General features: G+C 44.7%; 1 protein-coding gene across 2 annotated transcripts in view; it reads right to left on the reverse strand.

Annotated features, from left to right (window-relative positions):
* Positions 1-334: 334 nt before the first annotated feature.
* Positions 335-22,485, reverse strand: part of CDH1 (cadherin 1) — a 92,817-nt gene continuing 70,666 nt past the window's right edge. For both annotated transcript variants that reach the window (XM_081215237.1, XM_081215236.1), the window contains 10 exons: positions 21,816-21,991; positions 21,423-21,551; positions 19,690-19,872; positions 17,339-17,583; positions 14,392-14,537; positions 10,493-10,717; positions 9,777-10,007; positions 5,924-6,054; positions 4,012-4,155; positions 335-2,114 (listed from right to left, as the gene is read on the reverse strand). In XM_081215237.1, the coding sequence (XP_081071363.1) occupies positions 1,905-2,114; positions 4,012-4,155; positions 5,924-6,054; positions 9,777-10,007; positions 10,493-10,717; positions 14,392-14,537; positions 17,339-17,583; positions 19,690-19,872; positions 21,423-21,551; positions 21,816-21,991 (1,820 nt within the window). In that variant the 3' untranslated portion in view covers positions 335-1,904. The remainder of the gene's footprint in view (positions 2,115-4,011; positions 4,156-5,923; positions 6,055-9,776; positions 10,008-10,492; positions 10,718-14,391; positions 14,538-17,338; positions 17,584-19,689; positions 19,873-21,422; positions 21,552-21,815; positions 21,992-22,485) is intronic.

The raw sequence follows: 22,485 nt of genomic DNA on the forward strand, positions 1-22,485 counted from the left end.
AATCTTCCCCAGTGGTGAACCACTGCCCTGTACTAACGTTGCTAACCTACAATGTTATTTGAAGCCCTGCTTCTTTCTATCCCTCAGCACAACCCACAGTAGCCTCCTGACAAGGAGATTTCATTGGTTTCACTACATGCCACATGGATGGATATCCTTCAAATAAAGTGACCTTAGGTGTGCAGTTTCCCCGCTATTCTGCCCCAACAGAATGACACAAAGTTCAGGGGAAGTCATTTTAATATGAAGCTTCTTTCTCCATGTTTTGAATAAGCTCACCTAACCATTTGTCTGTCTGGCCTGGAATTGTGTAAACAAATAAAACAAGTTTGACAATGGTGTAACAAAATTCTTTAATAAAATTTATAAAAATGAATATTTAAGAATAATTTTTTCCACCTTGAATTGTTTTCCTTTTCCCAAAGAAAATACAAAATTATCAGCACCCACACACATATACACTCAAAACTACAGTGACATTCTCTACACAGAACTACATTAGAGTTTAAATTGCTGAAAAATCAAGACAGTTCTAAGAAATGGTTGCAGGGATGGGTTTTTCTTCCAAAAACAGCTGATAGATAGGGAAGCAATTTAGATAAAGTTCTGGTCTATGGTTGTCAAAAGTTTCTTAAAGGTTACATTTCAACTAAAAAAGGATCCAAATTAAGGGTCTCCCTACCTTCACCTCCCTTTGCTAACACCCTTTCAAGGAGTGTTTTCTTCCTGCTCCTAAGAAAAAAAAATTTTGGATTTTTAAAACATTCTGAAGTTTTCATGCACAGTTGGAATTTGGGGCAAATGTGTCCAGACCAGCCAGCGTTTTCTATAGACATCAACAAAAGCAGGCACTGGGGATTCTGTGCTTTGGGTACAAACCACGGTACAAGGATCCTGGCAGGAAGCACGTGTTGAGATTCCTCTACTCTTTCAGAATTTTCAGGGCTGGAGGTAGAGCCACCGCAACAGTCTTCAGCCTCAGTTGGCTCAATTTCCAGGCTCAGTGACAATCTCCCCTGCCATCTCCACGGCCACGTTTCACATTTCCCCTCTGCTGTGATGAGCCAGGTTTTGTCTTTGGCTGCAGCACTTCAGGCACTATTCTGAGTCCCGGAATATATCACTCTTTTGTTTTAGGGATAAATGAACATTAAAAGTTCAGTGGCACCTGAAAACTCACCACCTTTTCTGGTCCAGGCTCCCTGTTTAGAACCAAAGCGCCCCATAACGACATTCACATAACAAACATTCTTACTCAGAACAAGTAAACTGGATAGATGCCCATTTCAAGTTACGTACTCAGGAGATGGAAAAGGAAAACCGTTTAAAGGTCTTAGGAGTACACAATACCCACTCAGCATATGGCCAGACAAAGACATAAGCCTCTTTCCCTAAAACAGCCCAATAACTTCTGCATCAGAGAAATGTAATAGAATTCAGAGGGAGTAAGAATGGATATTAGAACATGGGACACCAGTGCAGTGACGGGAGGAACGAAAGCACACAAATTAATTTCTTTATATCTACAATAGGGAAATTGACCTCTCACCTTCCTTTTAAAAATGAGACAAAGCCCTTAAGGAAATCTGCCAGTTGCCAGAGAACCTTCTGAGGCTGAAGCTACTCCTTTGAAATATTAAAATTTGGGGGTCTTTTGGACATCGTCATCATGTAAAGAGTGATGAAAGGGAAAAAAAGATTCATGGAATAAGTCAAAATCGTTCTAACACACAGATTAGATCTATAAAGTGGAAATCATAACTATCCTATCACTGATCACAGGTCTCTTCTCCAGAAACGCATCTCAAGTGAAGGGAGCTGGAAAACCACCAGGCATATTATTCCCGCATTTCCCATCACATGAGTGTAGGGACCCATCTGTCTCCCCATCGGTCTTGAGTCCCTTAGTCGTCCTCGCCGCCTCCATACATGTCCGCCAGCTTCTTGAAGCGACTGCCCCATTCGTTCAGGTAGTCATAGTCCTGGTCTTGGTCTGACTCTGAGGAATTCAGGGAGCTCAGACTAGCAGCTTCGGAGCCGCTTCCTTCATAATCAAACACCAGCAGAGAGTCATAGGGTGGGGCGGTGGGGTCACTATCAGCTGCCTTCAGGTTCTAAAGAAGGAAGACAATAGGATCTTTCATTGAGAGGAATCGCACACCTGTCATCTTAGGCAAGGTGCCTTCTTTTGGTGCGTAAAGCCAAGTGTTACGGCACAACAATGAGACCATCCTGTAGGACGCCAGGAGCACTGAACACCAACAAGGTAAATGTAATACAAACTGGAACGGAAGATGGACATGATATATTGTTAATGAAAAGAGAAAGTATGCAGAATGCTTTCCCCCTAAACAAAACTGGTAAATTATATGTAGGCGGGGGCGATGAGCACCAACCAATCAGGATGGACAGAGACTAAAAACAATGAGGACCGTCATGCCAGGCTACACAGCCTGCATTTCAGCCCGAGAAGATCTGAAAGGATGAATGCCAAACTGCTAAATTAACTTTGGTGATTATGGTCAGGGGAACTGAGGGAGGACTTGCACATTTTTTCTTTATATACATTTTCATAATTTATATTTTTTAAATAGCAAACATTTTAGTTTTGTAATTAAGAAATAGCTATAATCATATATGATGATACACAAATGAATGTGAATGGAGGAAAATACCTGAATCCAGATGTATATAAAAGGGATGGTTTAAAGTGGCCCTTCCTGTTCTCAGTTTTCTCTAAGATCCAGTGCCTAGAATGGATCTGGCTTGATCACTTCCAACACTGCCGGGCTTTATATAGTCCTTGGTGACAACAACTCCCCAGGGAAGCTAAAGCAAAACCTGCCCCACACCGTGAACACTTGCTGAAGGCCACTGGACCATCAGACAAGCCCTGAAAATCATTCCAGCAACTGAGCAAGTAATCAGGTAACACAGTTTAAGGAAATAGATCCTACTGGACTATTATTATCTTGCTTGGTTCTTTGCTTAACCCCACCAGTTCTTCCTCATCTTACCCTAAGCTAATTAACTTAATGCCTATTTCCCATCCTCCCTTGCATATAGGGACAATCCTGTGACAGCACTGGCCAATAACATGTAGGATGAACTTCCTTCTTGCCTAACAGTTTGCTAGAAGAAAGTTTTTGCCCTCTGCTCTGCCTTTCCTACTCCTTTTTTTTTTTTTGTGGTACGCGGGTCTCTCACTGTTGTGGCCTCTCCTGTTGCGGAGCACAGGCTCCGGACGCGCAGGCTCAACGGCCATGGCTCACGGGCCTAGCCGCTCCACGGCATGTGGGATCTTCCCGGACCGGGGCATGAACCCTTGTCCCCTGCATTAGCAGGCAGACTCTCAACCACTGTGCCACCAGGGGAGCCTTGCCCTTCCCTACTTCTTGACAGGAAAACAGGCTCAAGGCCTGGAAGTGTGGCAGCCATCTTGTGATCATAAAGCAACAAGCATGAGAACAAGGATGTGCTGAGATCATGCAGCAGAAAGGTAGAAAAGGGTGATGCACCAGCCAAGACTGCCTACCCTAGTCTTCTATTTGCAGGAGGTAAACCTACTCATATCTATTTAAGCTTCTGGTATTTATAGTTGAATGCATTTCTGATATATACAATATGGAAACTATTTTTCTGGCCCTCAGGTAGCCTTGTGATACACATTTAACATTACATCCCAATGTAATGCAGGGAAAGAGAGACCCATTAGTGAAACGAAACTGAATCTACTTTGAATCTCTTTAGTTTCATTTCTTATTCTATTAAATCTTTTCAAGCAAGTCTTGGTTTTGCTGTATGAACTTTGCAAATTCCCTAAGACTAATTCAAAGTGCTATTAGTTCTGAAATTTGGATGAGGCCCAAATAAAAAAACAAATAGGGCTCAGGGATGAAAACATGGTAAAGGAAAGACTCTAAAGAATTTTTCTCACTTTTGACACAACAGCTCCTTTCCAAGTTTAGAGGTGAGTTTGTTGTGTCTTGGCTTTTGACTCTGCTTACTTACTTCATCAATAAAGTTTCCAATTTCATCAGGATTGGCAGGTCGGGGTCGATAGTGGGGCACACTCAGGAGGGTTGGTGCCACATCATTGCGAGTCACTTCGGGCCGAGCATCCAGGCCCCTGTGTAGCTGGCTCAGGTCATAGTCCTTTAGAGAAAAAAGTAAAAGCATAGCAAAGAGTAAAATAGAAACAGTCATAAACACAGGGTCATATTTGGTTTACAGATTATGGTACTGGCTAAGGCCTTAACAGCCAGCTGTATGATATCTACAAGCATGTGCCAATGTAATCTGAAAAGGCAGTTGGTTTTTTTTTTCTTTTCTGAAATGGTAGTTTTCAACCTAAGAGTCTCCAAATAGCACTGGAAGGAAATATAGCATAAAAGCCTTGTGAGGAACATTTGTGGGTACAGATGTAGACTGTTTTACCTTATTAACTTTTCATAGGGTATGATTATTAGATTATTATTCAGAACATAGTCACTCCTTTCCCACCCTATCCTCTGTGAAAAGAATAGAAATCCATTAATGTAGGGCTATGCCATTTGACTTGCTTTGACCAATGGGACATTAATACGTGTGACACAGGCAAAGGCTTTAACTGTACTTTGGTCTTACTTGCTGGGACAAAGAAGATAGGAATTACATGGAACATTCTTAGACACAACTCACAGCACACAGCCATCCAGCCAAACGCAGCCTATATCAGCCTAGCCCTGACCAACCCACACATTCTTCTGAGCCTAGATGCCATAGACTGTTTGTGTCCCCCCTAAATTCACATGTTGAAACAATGTGATGGTATTTGGGGGTAGGACGTTTGGCAGGTGATTAGGTTGTGACAGTGTATGGAGCCCTCAGGAATGGGATTAGTGCCCTTATAAAAGACACTCAGAGCTCCCTTGCCCATTCCACCACATGAGGACACAGTGAGACAAGGGCCATCTATGAACGAGGAAGAGGGCCCTCACTAGACACCGAATCTGCCAGCACCTTGACCTTGCATTTCCCAGCTTCCAGAACTGTGAGAAATAAATTTCTGTTGTTTATAAGCACCCAGTCTATGGTATTTTGTTACAGCAGCCCGAATAGAGCAAGACACGAGCTGAGACCAGCAACTGTCCCAGCTAACCCACAAATGCATGAGAAAAACATGCTTATTGATGTGTGCCACTGACATTCTGGGATTGTCTGTTATACAGCATTATTGTGGTAATAGCTCAATAGTACAGGGTAAGGCAAGTTAAGACCATCTCCAAAATCAAGAGAAATAAAGAAGGCCTGAAGAATTAACATCTACAAAAAGCAAAAAACCGTTTGGCATAGCTACAAACTCAAAGGAAACAAAATATTAAAACAGATCAGTCCTTGTGCTCCGCAACAAGAGAAGCCACCACAATGAGAAGCCCGTGCACTGCAACGAAGAATAGCCCCCACTCGCCACAACTAGAGAAAGCCTGCGCAAAAGCAATGAAGACCCAACACAGCCAAAAATAAATAAATAAAATAAATTTATAAAAACAACAACAAAAAACAGATCAGTTGCTCTATGTCAAAGATAATTTGAATAAAGTTCATGTCCTGGAAATAGCAGTGAGGAGAGTAGACTCTGGAGTCAGACCACCTGGTTTTACTGCTTCCTAGCTCTGTGACTTTGGGCAAATGGCTTAACTGCTCTGTGCCTCTGTTCATTCATCTGAACAATAAATAAATGTTAGCAATGCTGTATTGATGATGATGATGGTGATGATGATGATGGTTAATGACAACATTTATTTTCTTGGGTAGATGAAAGGTCTTTAAAAAAATACGCAAAGTGACAGAGCTGTTTCAAATGTCTGTCTTCCCCTAATCATTGCTTCCTCCAAATAAAGAGAATGCCATTAAGCTTTCTCCCATGGTTTTAAACACCCACCTGGTCTTCTTCTCCACCTCCTTCTTCATCATAGTAATAAATGTTGTCCCGGGTGTCTTCTTCTGGGGGCAGTAAGGGCTCTTTGACTACCCTTCTCCTCCGAATAAGTAGCAGAATCAGCAGAATCAGGACTGGAGTGGGGAAGAGAGAGATAAGAGCCACAGGTCAAGAAGGCCGTAAGCAGCAGCTGGCACAGAGCACCGCTGCCATGCAGACCAGACAGACAGACAGATGGCTGAAAGACAACTCACATGTCTTCACGTCCCTGAGGTTAATATATGCAGCACTACACAGTGGACAATTACACGAGAACTCAATTGTGGTCTTTAACTGGACCTTAAACCAATCAGTCATTTCCCAAAATCTGGAGCAAAGTACTCCAGGCAGCAGAAATGGTCCAGGCAAAGACTCCAAGCAGATTGGTATGGTTAAGGAAAGACAGGGTCAGCGTGGCTGTAGCAGGATCATCAGGGGAGAAAGAAGGGGAGAGGGGGTCAGAGGGGCAGCAACGACATGCGGACCTCTGGAGGGACTTTGGCTTTGATTCAGAGTGAGTTGAAGCCATTGAAGGTTTGTGAGCAGGGCTGGGTCAGCCTAAATGTGACTAATACATGCATATTATTCTTATTCAGTTACGGGGGAGGGGAGTGGGGCACAGACTGTAAAGTCGCCTGGTACACAATGAAAAAACACCAAAAAATTTTAAAATTAAAAATAAACAACAGGGCTTCCCTGGTGGCGCAGTGGTTGGGAGTCCGCCTGCCGATGCAGGGGACACGGGTTCATGCCCCGGTCCGGGAAGATCCCACATGCCGCAGAGCGGCTCGGCCCGTGAGCCATGGCTGTTGAGCCTGCACGTCCGGAGCCTGTGCTCCGCAACGGGAGAGGCCACAACAGTGAGAGGCCCACATTCCGCAAAAAAAAAAAAAAAAAACAGGACTTCCCTGCTGGTGCAATGGTTAGAATCCGCCTGCCAATGCAGGGGACACGGGTTCGAGCCCTGGTCTGGGAAGATCTCACATGCCGCGGAGCAACTAAGCCCATGTGCCACAACTACTGAGCCTGCGCTGTAGAGCCTGCAAGCCACAACTACTGAGCCCGCGTGCTGCAACTACTGAAGCCCGCATGCCTAGAGCCCGTGCTCCACAACAAGAGAAGCCACTACAATGAGAAGCCCGCACACCGCAACAAAGACCATGCGCAACAACAAAGACCTAACACAGCCATAAATAAATAAATAAATAAATAAATTTTAAAAATAAATAAATAAACAACAGCCAAAAAAAAGCACTTGGTACATTCCTTATCTTCTCTTAGGATAAATCATGTAAGCGAGCTTTAAAATCTATTTTCAAGGTTTTCATCTGATCTTGGGGGCTATGTCTAGGCTATATACGATTAATATTTAATTTTTTAAAAAATTAAATAATTTATTGTGAATGGGAAAAAAATATGATTCAGTGTGTTTTCTAACTTATAGGTCCTTATACACAAGTACCTAGTGAAGCATCACTGCACTGAGACAGGAGGTGGCATACACTTGCAAGTACCCAACCTACCTGTTTCTGAAATCAGAAAGATTCCAAGATCTTATCCAGATGAACAATATAACCCCCTGGACCACGACTCAAGAACAGAAATACTGAGTGAGTTCTTGCTAGGTGGGCCAGGCCTGCCTTGACCCTGAGGACACAGCACTGAAAACAATGGAAGCTGCAAACAGCCCCCATCCCTGTGGAGCTTAGAGCTGAAGAGCCAGAGGAGGGCTATGTTTCCAAAAGGATGCTTCTTACCAGACATTACTTAAATGTTATGTAAGGGAAAGTAACCAAAACATGGCATATTGTTATCACTTCAGGAAGCACCACTCAACTTAGCTATCCTGAAACCCCCCAATCCCCGGTGTCAGAGACAAATCCTGCACAAAGTAAGCAACCTAATATTGGTTGACTACACAAAAACCTTCATATCCTCTTGTCTCTCTAGAACATTCTTTTTGTTTTTTTTTTTTTTTTTGCGGAACACGGGCCTCTCACTGTTGTGGCCTCTCCCGTTGCGGAGCACAGGCTCCGGCCGCGCAGGCTCAGCGGCCATGGCTCACGGGCCCAGCCGCTCTGCAGCATGTGGGATCTTCCTGGACTGGGGCACAAACCCGTGTCCCCTGCATCAACAGGCGGACTCTCAACCACTGCGGCACCAGGGAAGCCCTAGAACATTCTTTAGATGCTTAATTTCGATGTCTGCCCATAAGGAACAAGACATTGGAAATCTGCACACTGGCAATGCTTCTGCTGTAAATGTTGCACATTTGAACATTCCGAAATGTTGTTCTCGGCCCCTATGTCTAATGAAATACACCCATAGCAAAGTTAGATAAAGCTACTATAAAAAAAGTCAATATTTTAAGTATAACTGCATGGTGGCAATAAAGCCTCGTGAATCCTGGAGGAAGAAAGGTCCAGAAAGTTCACTGAATTTTAAACAACTCTCTCCTTCCTTTTCAATTTTGAGAGAATGCAGCAGAGGGCAGGAGCTAAGGGGATACACTGCAAACATTTCCCGAAGGCTAACAGGTAATCCCTTCTTCAATCTGTTGAAGCAGCAGGATCAGTAACACTGCTGAATCTAAACTGAAAGCCCCCAGGTGGTCCCATTGCTCCCCTCTAAGGACTTTCTTCTACCCCAGCAAGGTTGGCCTCTCTGCCCTACACAGTCCGTCAAGCCTTCCCCTCTCTGTGCCTTCGCTAGTGTGGGAACCACCACAAATGGCCCTCTGTCTATGAGGATTCCCCCAGTTGCTGTGGCCCAACTAGCCTGTCTTCCACCAAACCTTTCTCAAGACTCAATTAACAGCCTCCTCTTCTGACTGCAAGGACCTTCGTGACCTGTACCACGTGTCATAGTTCCTAATGATAAAAAAAAGCAACAACAACACTATCTTTGAGGTTTTCTGACTTGCCCATCACTAGCTTTTAGAAACCATAACAGCACCTGTGTCAACCCTAGGGCTCAGTCTACAGGTAGGCTCAGGCGATATCGGTTTTAAGGACTGTGCCAGAAACTGCCAAATTTTCCCCAGTAACCTTGTTCCCCTTCATCCTTTGAGTCACTGATACTCACCGTGCACCCCCACACTCCACCCCTACTCTCAACACCAAGTTTTTGGTTTTTTGGGTTTTTTTTTTTTTTGCAGTACGTGGGCCTCTCACCGTTGTGGACTCTCCCGTTGCGGAGCACAGGCTCCGGACGCGCAGGCTCAGCGGCCACGGCTCACGGGCCCAGCCGCTCCGCGGTGTATGGGATCTTCCCGGACCGGGGCACGAACCCGTGTCCCCTGCATCAGCAGGCGGACTCTCAACCACTGCGCCACCAGGGAAGCCCAGCACCAAGTTTTAATTGGACACATGGTCACCCGGTTAGAGTGGGAGGTTCCAGGTGTGGCTGTGTTTGGGCCGGTGGGATGTGAGTGAAGGTGACATGCTCAGTTTCCAGATATGTGCCTTCCACTTCCTCTACACCCTCCTCCAGGGTGGGATGTGGAGAAGGTGGTGGTGACCAGGCCTCACTGCTCCGAGCGTGGTCCGAAGACCTGCAACATCCGCATCACCTCAGAGCTGGTTAGAAATGCAGAGGCTGAGGCCCCACCCCAGACCTACTGGATCAGCATTCTCATATACGGGTGGTTTGTGTACACTCAAGATGGACAAACACTGCCCTTAGAGGTTGAAAGAACAAAATAGAAGGACTGGGCAGCCTTCCAGTCTTGGACCACTTACCCCTGAAATGCTCAGTAAGAGAAAAACCTCCCCCGTATCAGAAGGTAAAGGCTGAAACACTCTCCAGCTGCACTTACTTAGAAAAGCAAGAATGCCTCCAAGAATCCCCAGAATGGCGGGAACTTGCAATCCTGCTTCGGTGAGAGGCCCGGCCTTCCTACAGTTGATGACGACCCCTTCACAGTCACACACGTGCACATCTAAGGTGGTCACTTGGTCTTTGTTCTGGTTGTCTATGAGCTTGAGATTGATTTTGTAGTCACCCACCTCTAGGGTTTTCTTTGGCTTAAAAATCAGAGATTCATGTTCTGGAGGAAGCAACAAAAATGAGGGGATCAGGAGAGATAAAAAGTTCATTCTCGATTAAAATTATTAGGGAATTAGAGACATTCCAAACCTGAATGAAGACAACAGCTGCTTGGGTTGTAGATTATTGGGCAGTATGTCACAGACTCAGACACCAGAAACGCAAAGGGGTCTTTGGTTCAATGTCACAAATGTAGAAGGGACAAGGAAACAAGCCTTAAAAGGGGTGACAAGTGGGGAATTCCCTGGGGTCCAGTGGTTAGGACTCCGAGCTTCCACTGCTGGGGGCCCAGGTTTGATCTCTGGTCAGGGAATTAAGATTCCACAAGACGTGTGGTGCAGCCAAAACAAAACAACAACAACAAAAACCAAACAATAACATAAAGGGGGTGACAAATGGATATTGAGAAGGGAAATTCAGAAGCGGGAGGAGTGAGGGAAGCACGGGGTCAGAGCAAAGTTTCCAAAATAAGACTCAAGTGCCCACCTTGGTCATTGTACTCAATGGTCCAGTTGACACTTGCTCCATGTGTTAGTTCTGCCGTGAAGGGAAAAGTGTTGGGGGGAAGATCAGGATCAATGATGTTGATGATGTGAGGCTGTGGATCCCTCTGGCAGAAGTCCATGACCCGAGGTTCTGGTACGGGGCCATTGTCATTCACGTCATCGAGGAATAGGAGCAGGGTTCCTGTTCCAGTAGCAGGTGGAGAACCTAGGAAAATACACAGGAAATGTCACAGCTCAGGACCACTGATGAATCCCTAGTGCCTCCCATCAGACTGAATCCAACCCTTCTCCTGGCTCTTCAGGGCTCCCTCACCAGGCCCCACCCTGCCCACAGAGCCACCCGTCCTGCAGGTTCCAGGCCATCCTCATTCCTGGCTGGGCAGACCTCTGACATGCCTATTCCCCACTTTGATAATAATTATTCAAGTTATTCCTCACACCAAGGACTCCCTCCATCTTCACACATAACTTTATTCATCCATTAAATTTTAACTTTTCTGTGCCGGGCAGCGGGGGGAGGGAAGGAATGGGAGTTTGGGATTAGCAGAGGCAAACTATTATATAGAGGATGGATAAACAACAAGGTCCTACTGTATACCACAGGGAACTATATTCAGCATTCTGTGACAAACCATAATGGAAAAGAATATGAAAAAGAATATATATATGTGTGTGTGTGTGTGTATAGCTGAGTCACTTTGCTGTACAGAAGAAATTAATACAACATTGTAAATCAACTATACTTCAATAAAATTTTTTAAAAAACACAACTTTTTTAAACCACTCTAAGAAGTCCTCCTCACCCCCTACTAGTTCTCCTTCTCTGAACTTCTAAGGCTTTAAGATCGTTATCAAAGGATTGAGCCTTTTACAATTGCCTCAAGTTGCTTTTCAAATTAGATTCAGAGATTTATACACACTTCTGCTTGTATTTCTTTTACATCCTGACATAGCACTTGATAATAGAAAAAGTAGACCCTCAAAGAATCATCATCATCATCAATATTAGCATAGCGCAGGGAAAAAAAACCCAGAGGAATGTATCTCAAACCCATAAATATTTATACCTGGGCGGCTATAGTGATTATTTTTTCTTTTTACCTCTGAAAATTGTGCTTAAAAGAAATAGCATAAACTTACCATTTTAACCATTTTTAAAGTGTACAGTTCAGTAGTGTTAGTATAATCACATTGTTGTGAAACAGCTCTCCATAATTTTATCTTACAAAACTGAAATTCTGTACCCATTAAACAATTCCCTATTTCCCACTCCAGTTCCTGGTAACCACCATTCTACTTTGTTTCTATGACCACATTAGTACCTCATCTAAGTGGAAACCCACAGTATTAGTCATTTTGTGACTGGTTTATTTCACTAAGCACAATGTCCTCAAGGTTCGTCCACTTTGTAACACATGACAACATCTTCTTTTTTTTTTTTTTTTTTTTTTTTTTTCTTTTTGCGGTATGCGGGCCTCTCACTCTTGTGGCCTCTCCCGTTGCGGAGCACAGGCTCCGGACGCGCAGGCCCAGCGGCCATGGCCCACGGGCCCAGCCGCTCCGCGGCATATGGGATCCTCCCAGACCGGGGCACGAACCCGTATCCCCCGCATCGGCAGGCGGACTCTCAACCACTGCGCGACCAGGGAGGCCCAACATCTTCTTTTTTAAGGCTGAATAATATTCCATTGTGTATGTGTATACCATATTTTGTTTATCCATTCACCCATGGATGGATCTTTTTACCTTATCATTTGAATTTTCTTGTTTTAACAATGAGCAAGTATCATTTAAAATTCTTTTTTTTTTAATTTATTTATTTTATTTATTTTTGGCTGCACTGGGTCTTCGTTGCTGTGCATAGGCTTTCTCTAGTTGCGGCGAGCAGGGGCTACTCTTCCTTGTGGTGTGCAGGCTTCTCATTGTGGTGGCTTCTCTTGTTGCGGAGCACGGGCTCTAGGCACACGGGCTTCAGTAGTTGTGGCTCACAGGCTCTAGAGCGCAGGCTCAGTAGTTGTGACGCACGTGCTTAGTTGCTCAGCAGCATGTGGGATCTTCCCGGAGCAGGGCTTGAACCTGTGTCCCCCGCACTGGCAGGCAGATTCTTAACCACTGCCCCTAAAATTCTTTTTAATTAAAGAAAACTTTAGAAAATGTTTTTTAATAAGATAATAGATTTTCTGAAGAAACTTCATTCTCCTCTTAGACCTACATCAAAAGTATTGAGTCATGCACAAAGTAACACTTGAAGGAATATATTCAAAAGTACCATAATTTAGCCATTAGTATTAGGTCAGGGGTCAGCAAACTAAGGTCTTCCACCCAAATTAGGAACACAGCTATGCTCATCCCTTTTCAAACTGTGTATGACTGCTTCTAGGCTATGATGGCAATAGAGATTGTACTGTCTACAGAGGCTAAAATATTTACTCCCTGGCCCTTTACAGGAACCTTGCCAACTCTTGGTTACCTCCAGGCCTGGCTAGGGAACTCCCGTGCAGCCAGAGACAGATGGCCAACATAGCACTGTTGCCCAAGCAATGGGTTAGCTTTCCCTTTATGCAAAACATTTCTGCAAATGGAGCCCCATCATGGCTCTCTGCTTTTAACCTGCTGCCTCCCAAATGACAGCTCCAGGAGCAGGTTTTAGATTCTAAATGACTAGGCCAGGGTTACCCTTCCACAGCATGCTCAGAATGTGATGAAGGCTACATCAATCATTAGCCACCCATCCAGCCCCATCACAGGCTTACTTGCCTTGCCCTTTGCTTTCCGGATTGCCAAATCTGGAATTACTACCTCGGGAAGTTGAGGAGGAAGAGGGGAACAGATTTAATCACAGGAACTAGCAGGTCTCTTTAACAGTAACTCCGCTTCTGAATATCTATCCATGGGAAACACTTGCCCACAGAGGCATGTACGATGTTTACCTATCACTCACAAAAATAATGGAGAACTGGAAATAATCCCAGTGTTTTTTAATGTGTGAATGGTTAAATTATGCTATATGCATAACATCATTTAATTGAAAAGAGGTAGATCTATAATGTGCCAAGATAGATCTCTGTGTCTTCAAGACATATGTTCAAGGAAAAAAAATTAAACATGCATAAGACAATGGTTTGTTTGTTTGTTTTTTGCGGTACGCGGGCCTCTCACTGTTGTGGCCTCTCCCGTTGCGGAGCACAGGCTCAGCGGCCATGGCTCACGGGTCCAGCCGCTCTGCGGCATGTGGGATCTTCCCGGACTGGGGCACGAATTTGTGTCCCCTGCATCGGCAGGCGGACTCTCAACCACTGCGCCACCAGGGAAGCCCAGATAATGGTTTTTATAATAAAAACAAAAATAGGCTATAAACCAGATAGTGGCTTTATAATAAACCATATTTCTATATGTTTATAAATGTATTTGAATACACAGAAACAGTCTGGAAGGAGCCACACTTCACTAATAATGATGATGATGATAAAGATAATAACAGTCCTTACAGAGCACAGACTAGGTAGCAGGCACTCTTCCAAGCACTTTTACATAAATTAACTCATTTAACCTAGATGGGGTATTATCATTTTGTTGGATAAAGGAACTGAGGGACCTAAAAATTAGGTAATAAGTCCAAGTTCACACAGGTATTAAGCTTTGGTCCTAGGATCTAAACCCAGGCAGTCTGGCTCCCATGGGGTTCAGGTACAAAGGGAGTGGTAAAAAGGAACTTCTGCTTGGCCTAAACTCTGTGCATTTTGGACAATGCTTTGAGAACGCTTTGTTGAAGAATGAAAGAAAACGAAAGAATTCATGCCTCCAAAAGGATAGGGGCAAGGCAGTGAGCTGGTCGGGAGGGTGAAACAGCAAAAAACCAAATGGTAAGGGCATCCTCACCATTGTCAGTGGCTATAATGAGGGCCGTGTATGTGCTGTTCTTCACATGCTCGACATTCTCTCTGTCCAACTCAGCCCGAGTGAAAATGGCACCCGTGTCCGAATTAATCTCCAGCCAGTTGGCAGCGTCCCTCCAAATCCGATACCTGGAAAGACACAAGCTCTGATTTAGAACGGGAACAGCGAACGGTAGGTAGCTGAAGAAGGTTAAGATTCCTCTTTGTTGATAGATACTTCTAACTTCCTTATTTCAAAAAAATAATGATTCCTACAGAAATTTTGCCAGAAAGGTTTGATGACCATCCATGTACCCGTCACCTAGGTTCATCCACTGTCGATATTTTGCTATATACAAAAGTTGATGCACACATATACAGAATTTCTTGTTTTGCTGAACCATTTGAGAGTAAGTCGCAGACATGAAGTTCCTTTACTCATGAAAATGTCAGTGTGCTTTCTCCTAAGAACAGAGGCAGTCTCTTACATAACCACAATTTGATTTTCAATTTCAGGAAATACAACTTTGATATGGTACTACCACTTCATACATGGTACATATTCAAACTGTAGATTTCCCCCAAACTGTACCACCCTCCCCATGCCCCTGCCCCAATCCAATCCAGAATGCAATCCAGGATCAGGCATGGCATTTAGATGTCAGATTTCTTGAGTTTCTCTCAGACTGACCCCACTAAAGCGTACAGCAGTTCTCAAATGGTCACAGTATTGCACCCAACACCCCTGTCATGAGCATTTGGAGATTTGGGTTGACATGGTGACTTGGGAGTATGCTGCACTATTGGCATTTAATGGGAGGTGCCAGGGAGGGTAAAGCTCCTTCTGGTCTTACACAGCCACCCCCCAAAAAATTATTCAAAATGCCAAGAGAATCCTGTTAAGCCACACCTTATTAGGAATACCAGAAACAGAAGAAACGTAAGCATGAAAAACAGAGATATACTGCCCAGTTATCTATCGAGGTCATTGAAAGGCTCAGAAAGGGAAATAAAGAAATCGAAGGGGCTTCCCTGGTGGCGCAGTGGTTGAGAGTCCGCCTGCTGATGCAGGGGACGCAGGTTCGTGCCCCGGTCCGGGAGGATCCCACATGCCGCAGAGCGGCTGGGCCCGTGAGCCATGGCCGCTGAGCCTGCGCATCCGGAGCCTGTGCTCCGCAATGGGAGAGGCCACAACAGTGAGAGGCCTGCGTAACGTGTTAAAAAAAAAAAAAAAAAAGAAATCGAAGGAGGAAAGGGTCCTGGATACCTGTGGGCTTACCCTCACGTCCTTAGAAGTGCAAAGCAATGAACTACATATATCGAGTGGTCTTTATTCCAGGGGTAAGGGTCTCTGCAAACACTATTTAGACTTGGTCCTTGAACTTCCCCAAATAGATGCTTTGAACTACCTATTTCATTACTACAAGCTAAGATATCAACACAGGCTGGAAACCATACAACCCAAGGCTTTAATCACAAAACAAAAAATCCTACAATATCACGATGCCACTAACACACCTAGCAAAAATAATAATTACTTAATGTCAAGTCTATGCGCAAGTTTCTCTATTTGCCTCAAGGGTGTCTTTTATAGTTGGATTGTTTGAATCCATCTTTAAGCATAGTCTACACATTACAATTGGTTGATTCCTCTCTTAATCAACACCCTTAATCTAAGCAGTCATCCCCACCCTTCTGTCATTATTTGCTAAAGAAACTGGGTCATTTGACATAGAGCTCCCATATTCTGCATTTGGCTGACTGCTTCCTCATGGCATTTAACTTGTTCATTCTCTGTACCGCATCAAAATCAAATCCTAAGGCTTGATTAGATTCTGTTTCAACCCTTCTTTTCTCCCCCAGATATAATATTTAAGTGGCACTGTGTACATGCTGTTGAATCACTTCAAGTGGCACTTCATGTTGGGCTGTCCTTGCTCTTCCAGCAGATGTTAAAATCTATCAGAAGGTTTGGATGGTCCCAGCTTGGTTCCTCCGTTTAAAAATTCCTCATCATCCTTGACCTAATGATGCTAGCAGCCATTAATATCACTACCGGGATCCTTTATCCGTATGGCGCACATGCACAGTTCAAAGCTATTTATGAGCCCTTCCAATCAGGATAGAATTAGCACTTCCCAGAATAACTCAGAAATTAAAGCTGCACTTAAACTTCATGTTTGTTTTACGTTTAATAAGTCACAGGCACTGATACTAAAACACAAACACCTCCCCCTCCAAACAAGAACATGCTCAATTTATTACCAAGTGGGACTCTCCACTGGATTTGCATAACCTTTTTTCTAAATAGTTCAGAGCATTCTAATAGTTTCCTCTAACGTAAATATTAACAGGTAAGAATCTCTCCCTGAGAAGAGGAAGTGACCGAGGCCTTTGTTGTCTCTGGAAATCAAGCTATTACTAAAAAGATGCAGATATGCCATGCTTGGATTTGTGCTTAACAGTCTTCCCTTTGAGTTTCCACCACTGTCACACTGGAGCACCAAGTATGTCATCAGACCTAGCTCTCAAAAGAATAAGAACATCCTTTACCATACGTGGCCACAGTGGTGTTGCTGTTGGTTGGTTTGTATGTGTGTTTTCAGCATCTGTGGCTGTGATTTACATTACAGAAGTGCCTTGAAGTTTACAAAAAAAAAAAAAAAGAAAGAAACAGTAAGCTACTTATAACACAATACCATGTATGTAGGTTAAAACCACATTCCTACTACACTAAGTGAATTCAAAGAGAGGAAGCACAGTGAACCGACAATGGCTGACCATGGACGGAACGGACAAGGTGTGGGGAATGGGGTTAAAAATGTAAATAAGCCAAACAAGAGAAGGATCTTCCACAGACCAATGATGGCTGCCATGAACAAAATATTTTATACATACACGTACGCACACAGCCAGTTGCTGCCAGTAAGTGGAAAACCCCTCACACTTACGTGATCTTCTGTTCCATAAATCTGTCTGGTTCCTGGGCAGTGTAGGACGTGATCTCCAGGCCCAAGCCGAAGTCCTCGGGCACTTTCACTTTCTTCTGAGGAGGCATGAAGATGGGGGCTTCATTCACATCTATCACATCCACGGTGACAGTGGCTGTGGAAGTGGAGAGAGTGACCTCAAAGGGGGCCACATTAGTCACTGCCACATGCAGGATATACTGCTGCTTGGCCTCAAAATCCAAGCCCTAAAGAGCAGAAAAAATACATTTTATGTTAGAAAAAAAAAAAAAACATTAAATCCTTAACTATTGTTTTTTGGTTAGCAATATATCAGTGGTTCTCACATCTGGCTGCATTAAGAAGAACTGACTTGAGAACTTTTAAAGAAAACACATGCCTGGACCCTAACCCCAGAGCCAGTGAATAGGAATCTCTGAGGTTGCAGTCTGGACGTCAATATTTTTTAAAAAGCTCCCAGTGACTAACATGCAACCAGATTCATGTTGAGAACCCCAGGAAAAGAATAAAGATGAGCTACATGAAATCTCAAGTGGCAAGCCTCTATTAACAAATGTAGCATATTAAGTCACTTATTTACCTGAGACCAGTAAGAATGTTCACATCCTATGTTGACATGTGCCCGTGTGACAGCAAATGGACAAACGACCCTGCCTGTCCACCTCCCTAACCCCAGTAAGTTTAGTGGCAAGAACATGAAGTTCAGAATCAGTCAGCAGTGAGCTCAAATCCCGGCCTGGCCATTTCCTAGCTGTGTGATTTGGGCAATAGAACCTCTGGGTCTGTTTCCACACCTAAGTATGTAGGAAAAGGAACTATCTCACAGAGGCACTGTAAGGGATCAACTGGAGCTTTTATGAAGGACCTTGTTTATGGTGGTAACTCAAATTACTACCTTTTTTCTTTTGGTGATAGAATAATAACAGAAAATGCAGACATCAAATGTTTAGTGGGAGGACTTCCCTGGTGGTGCAGTGGTTAAGAATCTGCCTGCCAATGCAGGGAACACGGGTTCGAGCCCTGGTCTGGGAAGACCTCACATGCCACAGAGCAACTAAGCCCGTGCACCACAACTACTGAGCCTGCACTCTAGAGCCCACGTGCCACAACTACTGAAGCCCGTGCGCCTAGAGCCTGTGCTCTGCAACAAGAGAAGCCACCAATGAGAAGCCTGCGCACCGCAACGAAGAGGAGCCTCCACTCACCGCAACTAGAGAAAGGCCACGCGCAGCAATGAAGACCCATCTCAACCAAAAAAAAATAAGTAAATTTAAAAAAAGAAATGTTTAATGGGAGTTAAGATGACATATTAAGTGATTCAGAAATGAAGTGTCTGGCCATTTGCTCAAGGGGAAGTCAAACCTCTGGTGCTAAGTTAGGGATCCGTTCGTTAACTCTGACTAACTTCAACAAGGAAATCACTCAACTTCTGACTGTTCAAGTTTCCTAGACATCTTTCACAGGCTTATTTGCCCTTCTTCTAAAATCATCTAGCAAAATAGCAGAGACCATAAACCATTTTTCTTCTCATTTGCAAAATGGATATGGGGGGGTGGGCAAATGTTTCAGAGAAAGAACGTATTAAAACAGATGGTACAGACTTCCCTGGTGGCGCAGTGGTTCAAATTCGCCTGCCGATGCCGGGGACACGGGTTCGAGCCCTGGCCTGGGAAGATCCCACATGCCACGGAGCAATACACCCGTGCGCCACAACTACTGAAGCCCGCGCACCTGGAGCCCGCGCTCCTCAATAAGAGAAGCCACCGCAGCGAGAAGCCCGTGCACCGCAACGAAGAGTAGCCCCTGCCCGCCGCAACTAGAGAAAGCCCGCGCGCGGCAATGAAGACCCAATGCAGCCAAAAATAAAAAAATAAAATAAGTAAATTTATAAAAAATAATAATAAAAATAAAACAGGGGCTTCCCTAGTGGCGCAGTGGTTGAGAGTCCGCCTGCCGATGCGGGGGACGCGGGTTCGTGCCTCAGTCCGGGAGGATCCCACATGCCGCGAAGCGGCTGGGCCCGTGAGCCATGGTCGCTGGGCCTGCGCATCCGGAGCCTGTGCTCCGCAACAGGAGAGGCCACAGAGGTGAGAGACCCACATACCGCAAAAAAAAAAAGATGGTACTTCCTCTTCAATTTTAGGGTGTGGTGTGGGAGCTTCCTGATTTCTCACATGAGCCTGAAGAGTCACTGCAAACCCCACCAGAATCTGGGAGAGCTGCCCTCCCCCACCCCACCAAGGCCACGCTAATCTACTTCAGAGAAGACACCAGGGGACAAGGGCCTCTGGCTGCGTTGTCAATTTCTGCATCTTGCCAGGAACGATACAAACCTTAGCCGTCTTCAAAATGCCTTCATTGGTTACTGGGTCTGTGATGACAACAAACTGCTTCTCGTTATCATTTAATACTGTGTAAACGGCCTCCCACGCTGGGGTATTGGGGACGTCGGCATCGGTCACTGTAAGTGTGGTGATGACCACGTCAGCCTCGTTCTCAGGCACCGACCCCACGTACTGCAGAGCAAAGAAAAGGATGTGTCACTTAGGACATGCTCAGACCCAGCAGTGGACCAGGGTTCAGGGGGCTAAGGGAGTCCTTTCTTGAGCCCAAGCTTTGATGATTCTTCAAAGAAGTGCCCACCCTACCAGCATGGCCCTTATTTCCTGTTGGTGGAGCAGCCAGCACTCAGGGGCCCTGTGAGTACCTGAAAGAGCCAAGGCCCTGGCTGTCCGCGCCTCTCAGCATATTCTGGCCCAACTGCTGACACTGTAGTTTATCCCCCATTCCCGTCTTCCCCATCACTCTCAGTGGTACCAGTAATTTTCATAAATGTCTGGTCCTTACAGTCTTCTACTTAAAACCCTTTGATAACATCCCACTGCACTCAGGATAAATTCTGAAATTCTAAATTCAGTCCACAAGGTCCTGTAGGACCTGGTCTCATTTGGTTCACTACACTGACTGCTTTTCAGTTCTTGCTATTCATCAAGCTTCCTTTTGATGCGGGGCATTAATCTGTCTTTCTTAAGCCTCCTGTACTCACAGTGGCTAGGTTAGAGTGGCAGACACCGCTAATTGTCTACTGAATATCCACTCTCTTCTTCTTCACTAACTACATGGTTGATGGCAGCAACGTGCCCAGAGAAAATACTGTATTTCCAGTCTTCCTTGCAGACAGCAGTTGCTAGTAAACGAAACTTGTGGGATGGGTCTTCACAGAAATAAGAAAACTTGACTTGACATCAAGGCCTTATGCCCCCTCGCCTTTGCCTTCTTCTTGAACGAAGCACAGATATGGCTGGAGCTCCAGCTGTCATCTTGGGCCACAAGGTGACAATGGGGATAGAATCCATGTACCAAGGACGGTGGGAAAGCAGATAAAGGAGGCTTGGTTTCCACTGACTGAGTGGACTATCTACCTCTAGGCCGTTAGTGACAAGGGAAAAAGTCAACCCTGTTTGTTTAAACCACAAGAGTCAAATCTCTGTTACTAACCATTAAGCTGATTTCTAAGTAACACAATAAGGTTTAAGGTTCTTTCACACAGCTCTCAATACCTTCTCGACTGCATTTAATATACTTATACACAATAATCAGTATAAGTTGTCTAACATCACCCTAGCTAGACTATAAACTCCACAAGAATAGAAGTGTCGTCTGCCTTGTTTGTGATAATATCCCCAGTGTCTAAGACAGTGCCTGGTATAAACCCAGAGAATATTTGTTCAATGAATAACCAAAACCTGGTAAGATCTGCTACCAAGATGAGGACATGGAGTAAATAGGTGCTTTTTTTTTTCCTTATTTTTATTTTTTTAAACATCTTTATATGGAGGTTCCTTAAAAAAAAAAAAAACTAAAAATAGGTTTTTTTTGCAACTTCAGAAACCTGTGTCAATAGGTCCCAGGCTGAGGAGGGCAGAGACAACTGACATCTCGACCTGCTTGCATTTTAGCTTCAAGTTTACTAGTCTGGGAAACGTTTCCAAAGGGTTCACCCATGAGATACTGGGAAACAACCAAGGACCTTTGGAGACTCTCTAAGGAGTTGCAGGGTTATTACCGTGGTTGGGTTGAAGATCGGAGGGTTATCGTTGGTGTCAGTGACTGTGATCACAGCTTTTGCGGTCGTGCTTAAGCCCTCACCTTGCAGGTCTGCAGCTTGAACTACCAGGGTATACGTGGGAAAACTCTGTAGAGATGAAACACACCTGAGTCGGGACTGACAGCCACATCAGGCACAGCCCAGCCCATCACATAGAAACAGATTATTTTCTCATCTGCTTAAATGCCAACCTGCCTGCCTGCCTGGCCCCAAACCTCTGGACAAATATTTAGATACAAAGCTCAGAACCATCACCATACTAAGCAGCAACTGGCCTCGGCAGAGTTTTACGTCATCCAGACGATCGAGCTATTTGCCCTCAATACCCTCTGGATCCTCTTGACCCCTGACCTCCCGGTCCAGCCCGGTGGTGAGCACACTGATGACACCCGTTATATCGTTGATGGTGAACATTTTGTCATGCGGCAGCATAGGCTCTTGGCTGAGGATGGTGTAAGCAATGGCAGCGTTGTAGGTGTTCACATCATCGTCTGCATCTGTGGCTGAGACCTCCATCACAGAGGTCCCTGGAAGCAAAGGAGAAGATTTAGTCAAGCTACACTTTAATTTCCAAAATTCTGACCAAAGCGCTAGGGGAGGAAGAAAGCATTCCACCAAACGAGCAAGTGGTGTTCCCAGAACCCAGCTTTTCCAGAGGATATTCTGGGTGGGGAGGGTGGGTGAGGAGTCTGGGGAATAAATAACCTTAAGCTAAAACATTTTTGCTATGTCTCTTATACTGAGTGAATAGCATATAAAATAGGAAAAATACCAGAAATTCCTGTAACTGGCTTCTTAGCCACAGCTCCACCTGAGAGAATGGTCATTTGAGATTGTTGCCTTCAAGGTAGAAGGAAATATTTACAACACTCGTGACAGACAAAGTACTAGTTCCCAGAATACCTAAATAACTCTTCAAAAATCAATAGGCAGGGACTTCCCTGGTGGTGCAGTGGTTGGGAATCTGCCTGCCAATGCAGGAGACACAGGTTCGATCCCTGCTCCAGGAAGATCCCACATG

Source organism: Mesoplodon bidens (assembly GCF_964165515.1).
Source record: "Mesoplodon bidens genome assembly, chromosome: 18".
Taxonomy (NCBI): domain Eukaryota; kingdom Metazoa; phylum Chordata; class Mammalia; order Artiodactyla; family Ziphiidae; genus Mesoplodon; species Mesoplodon bidens.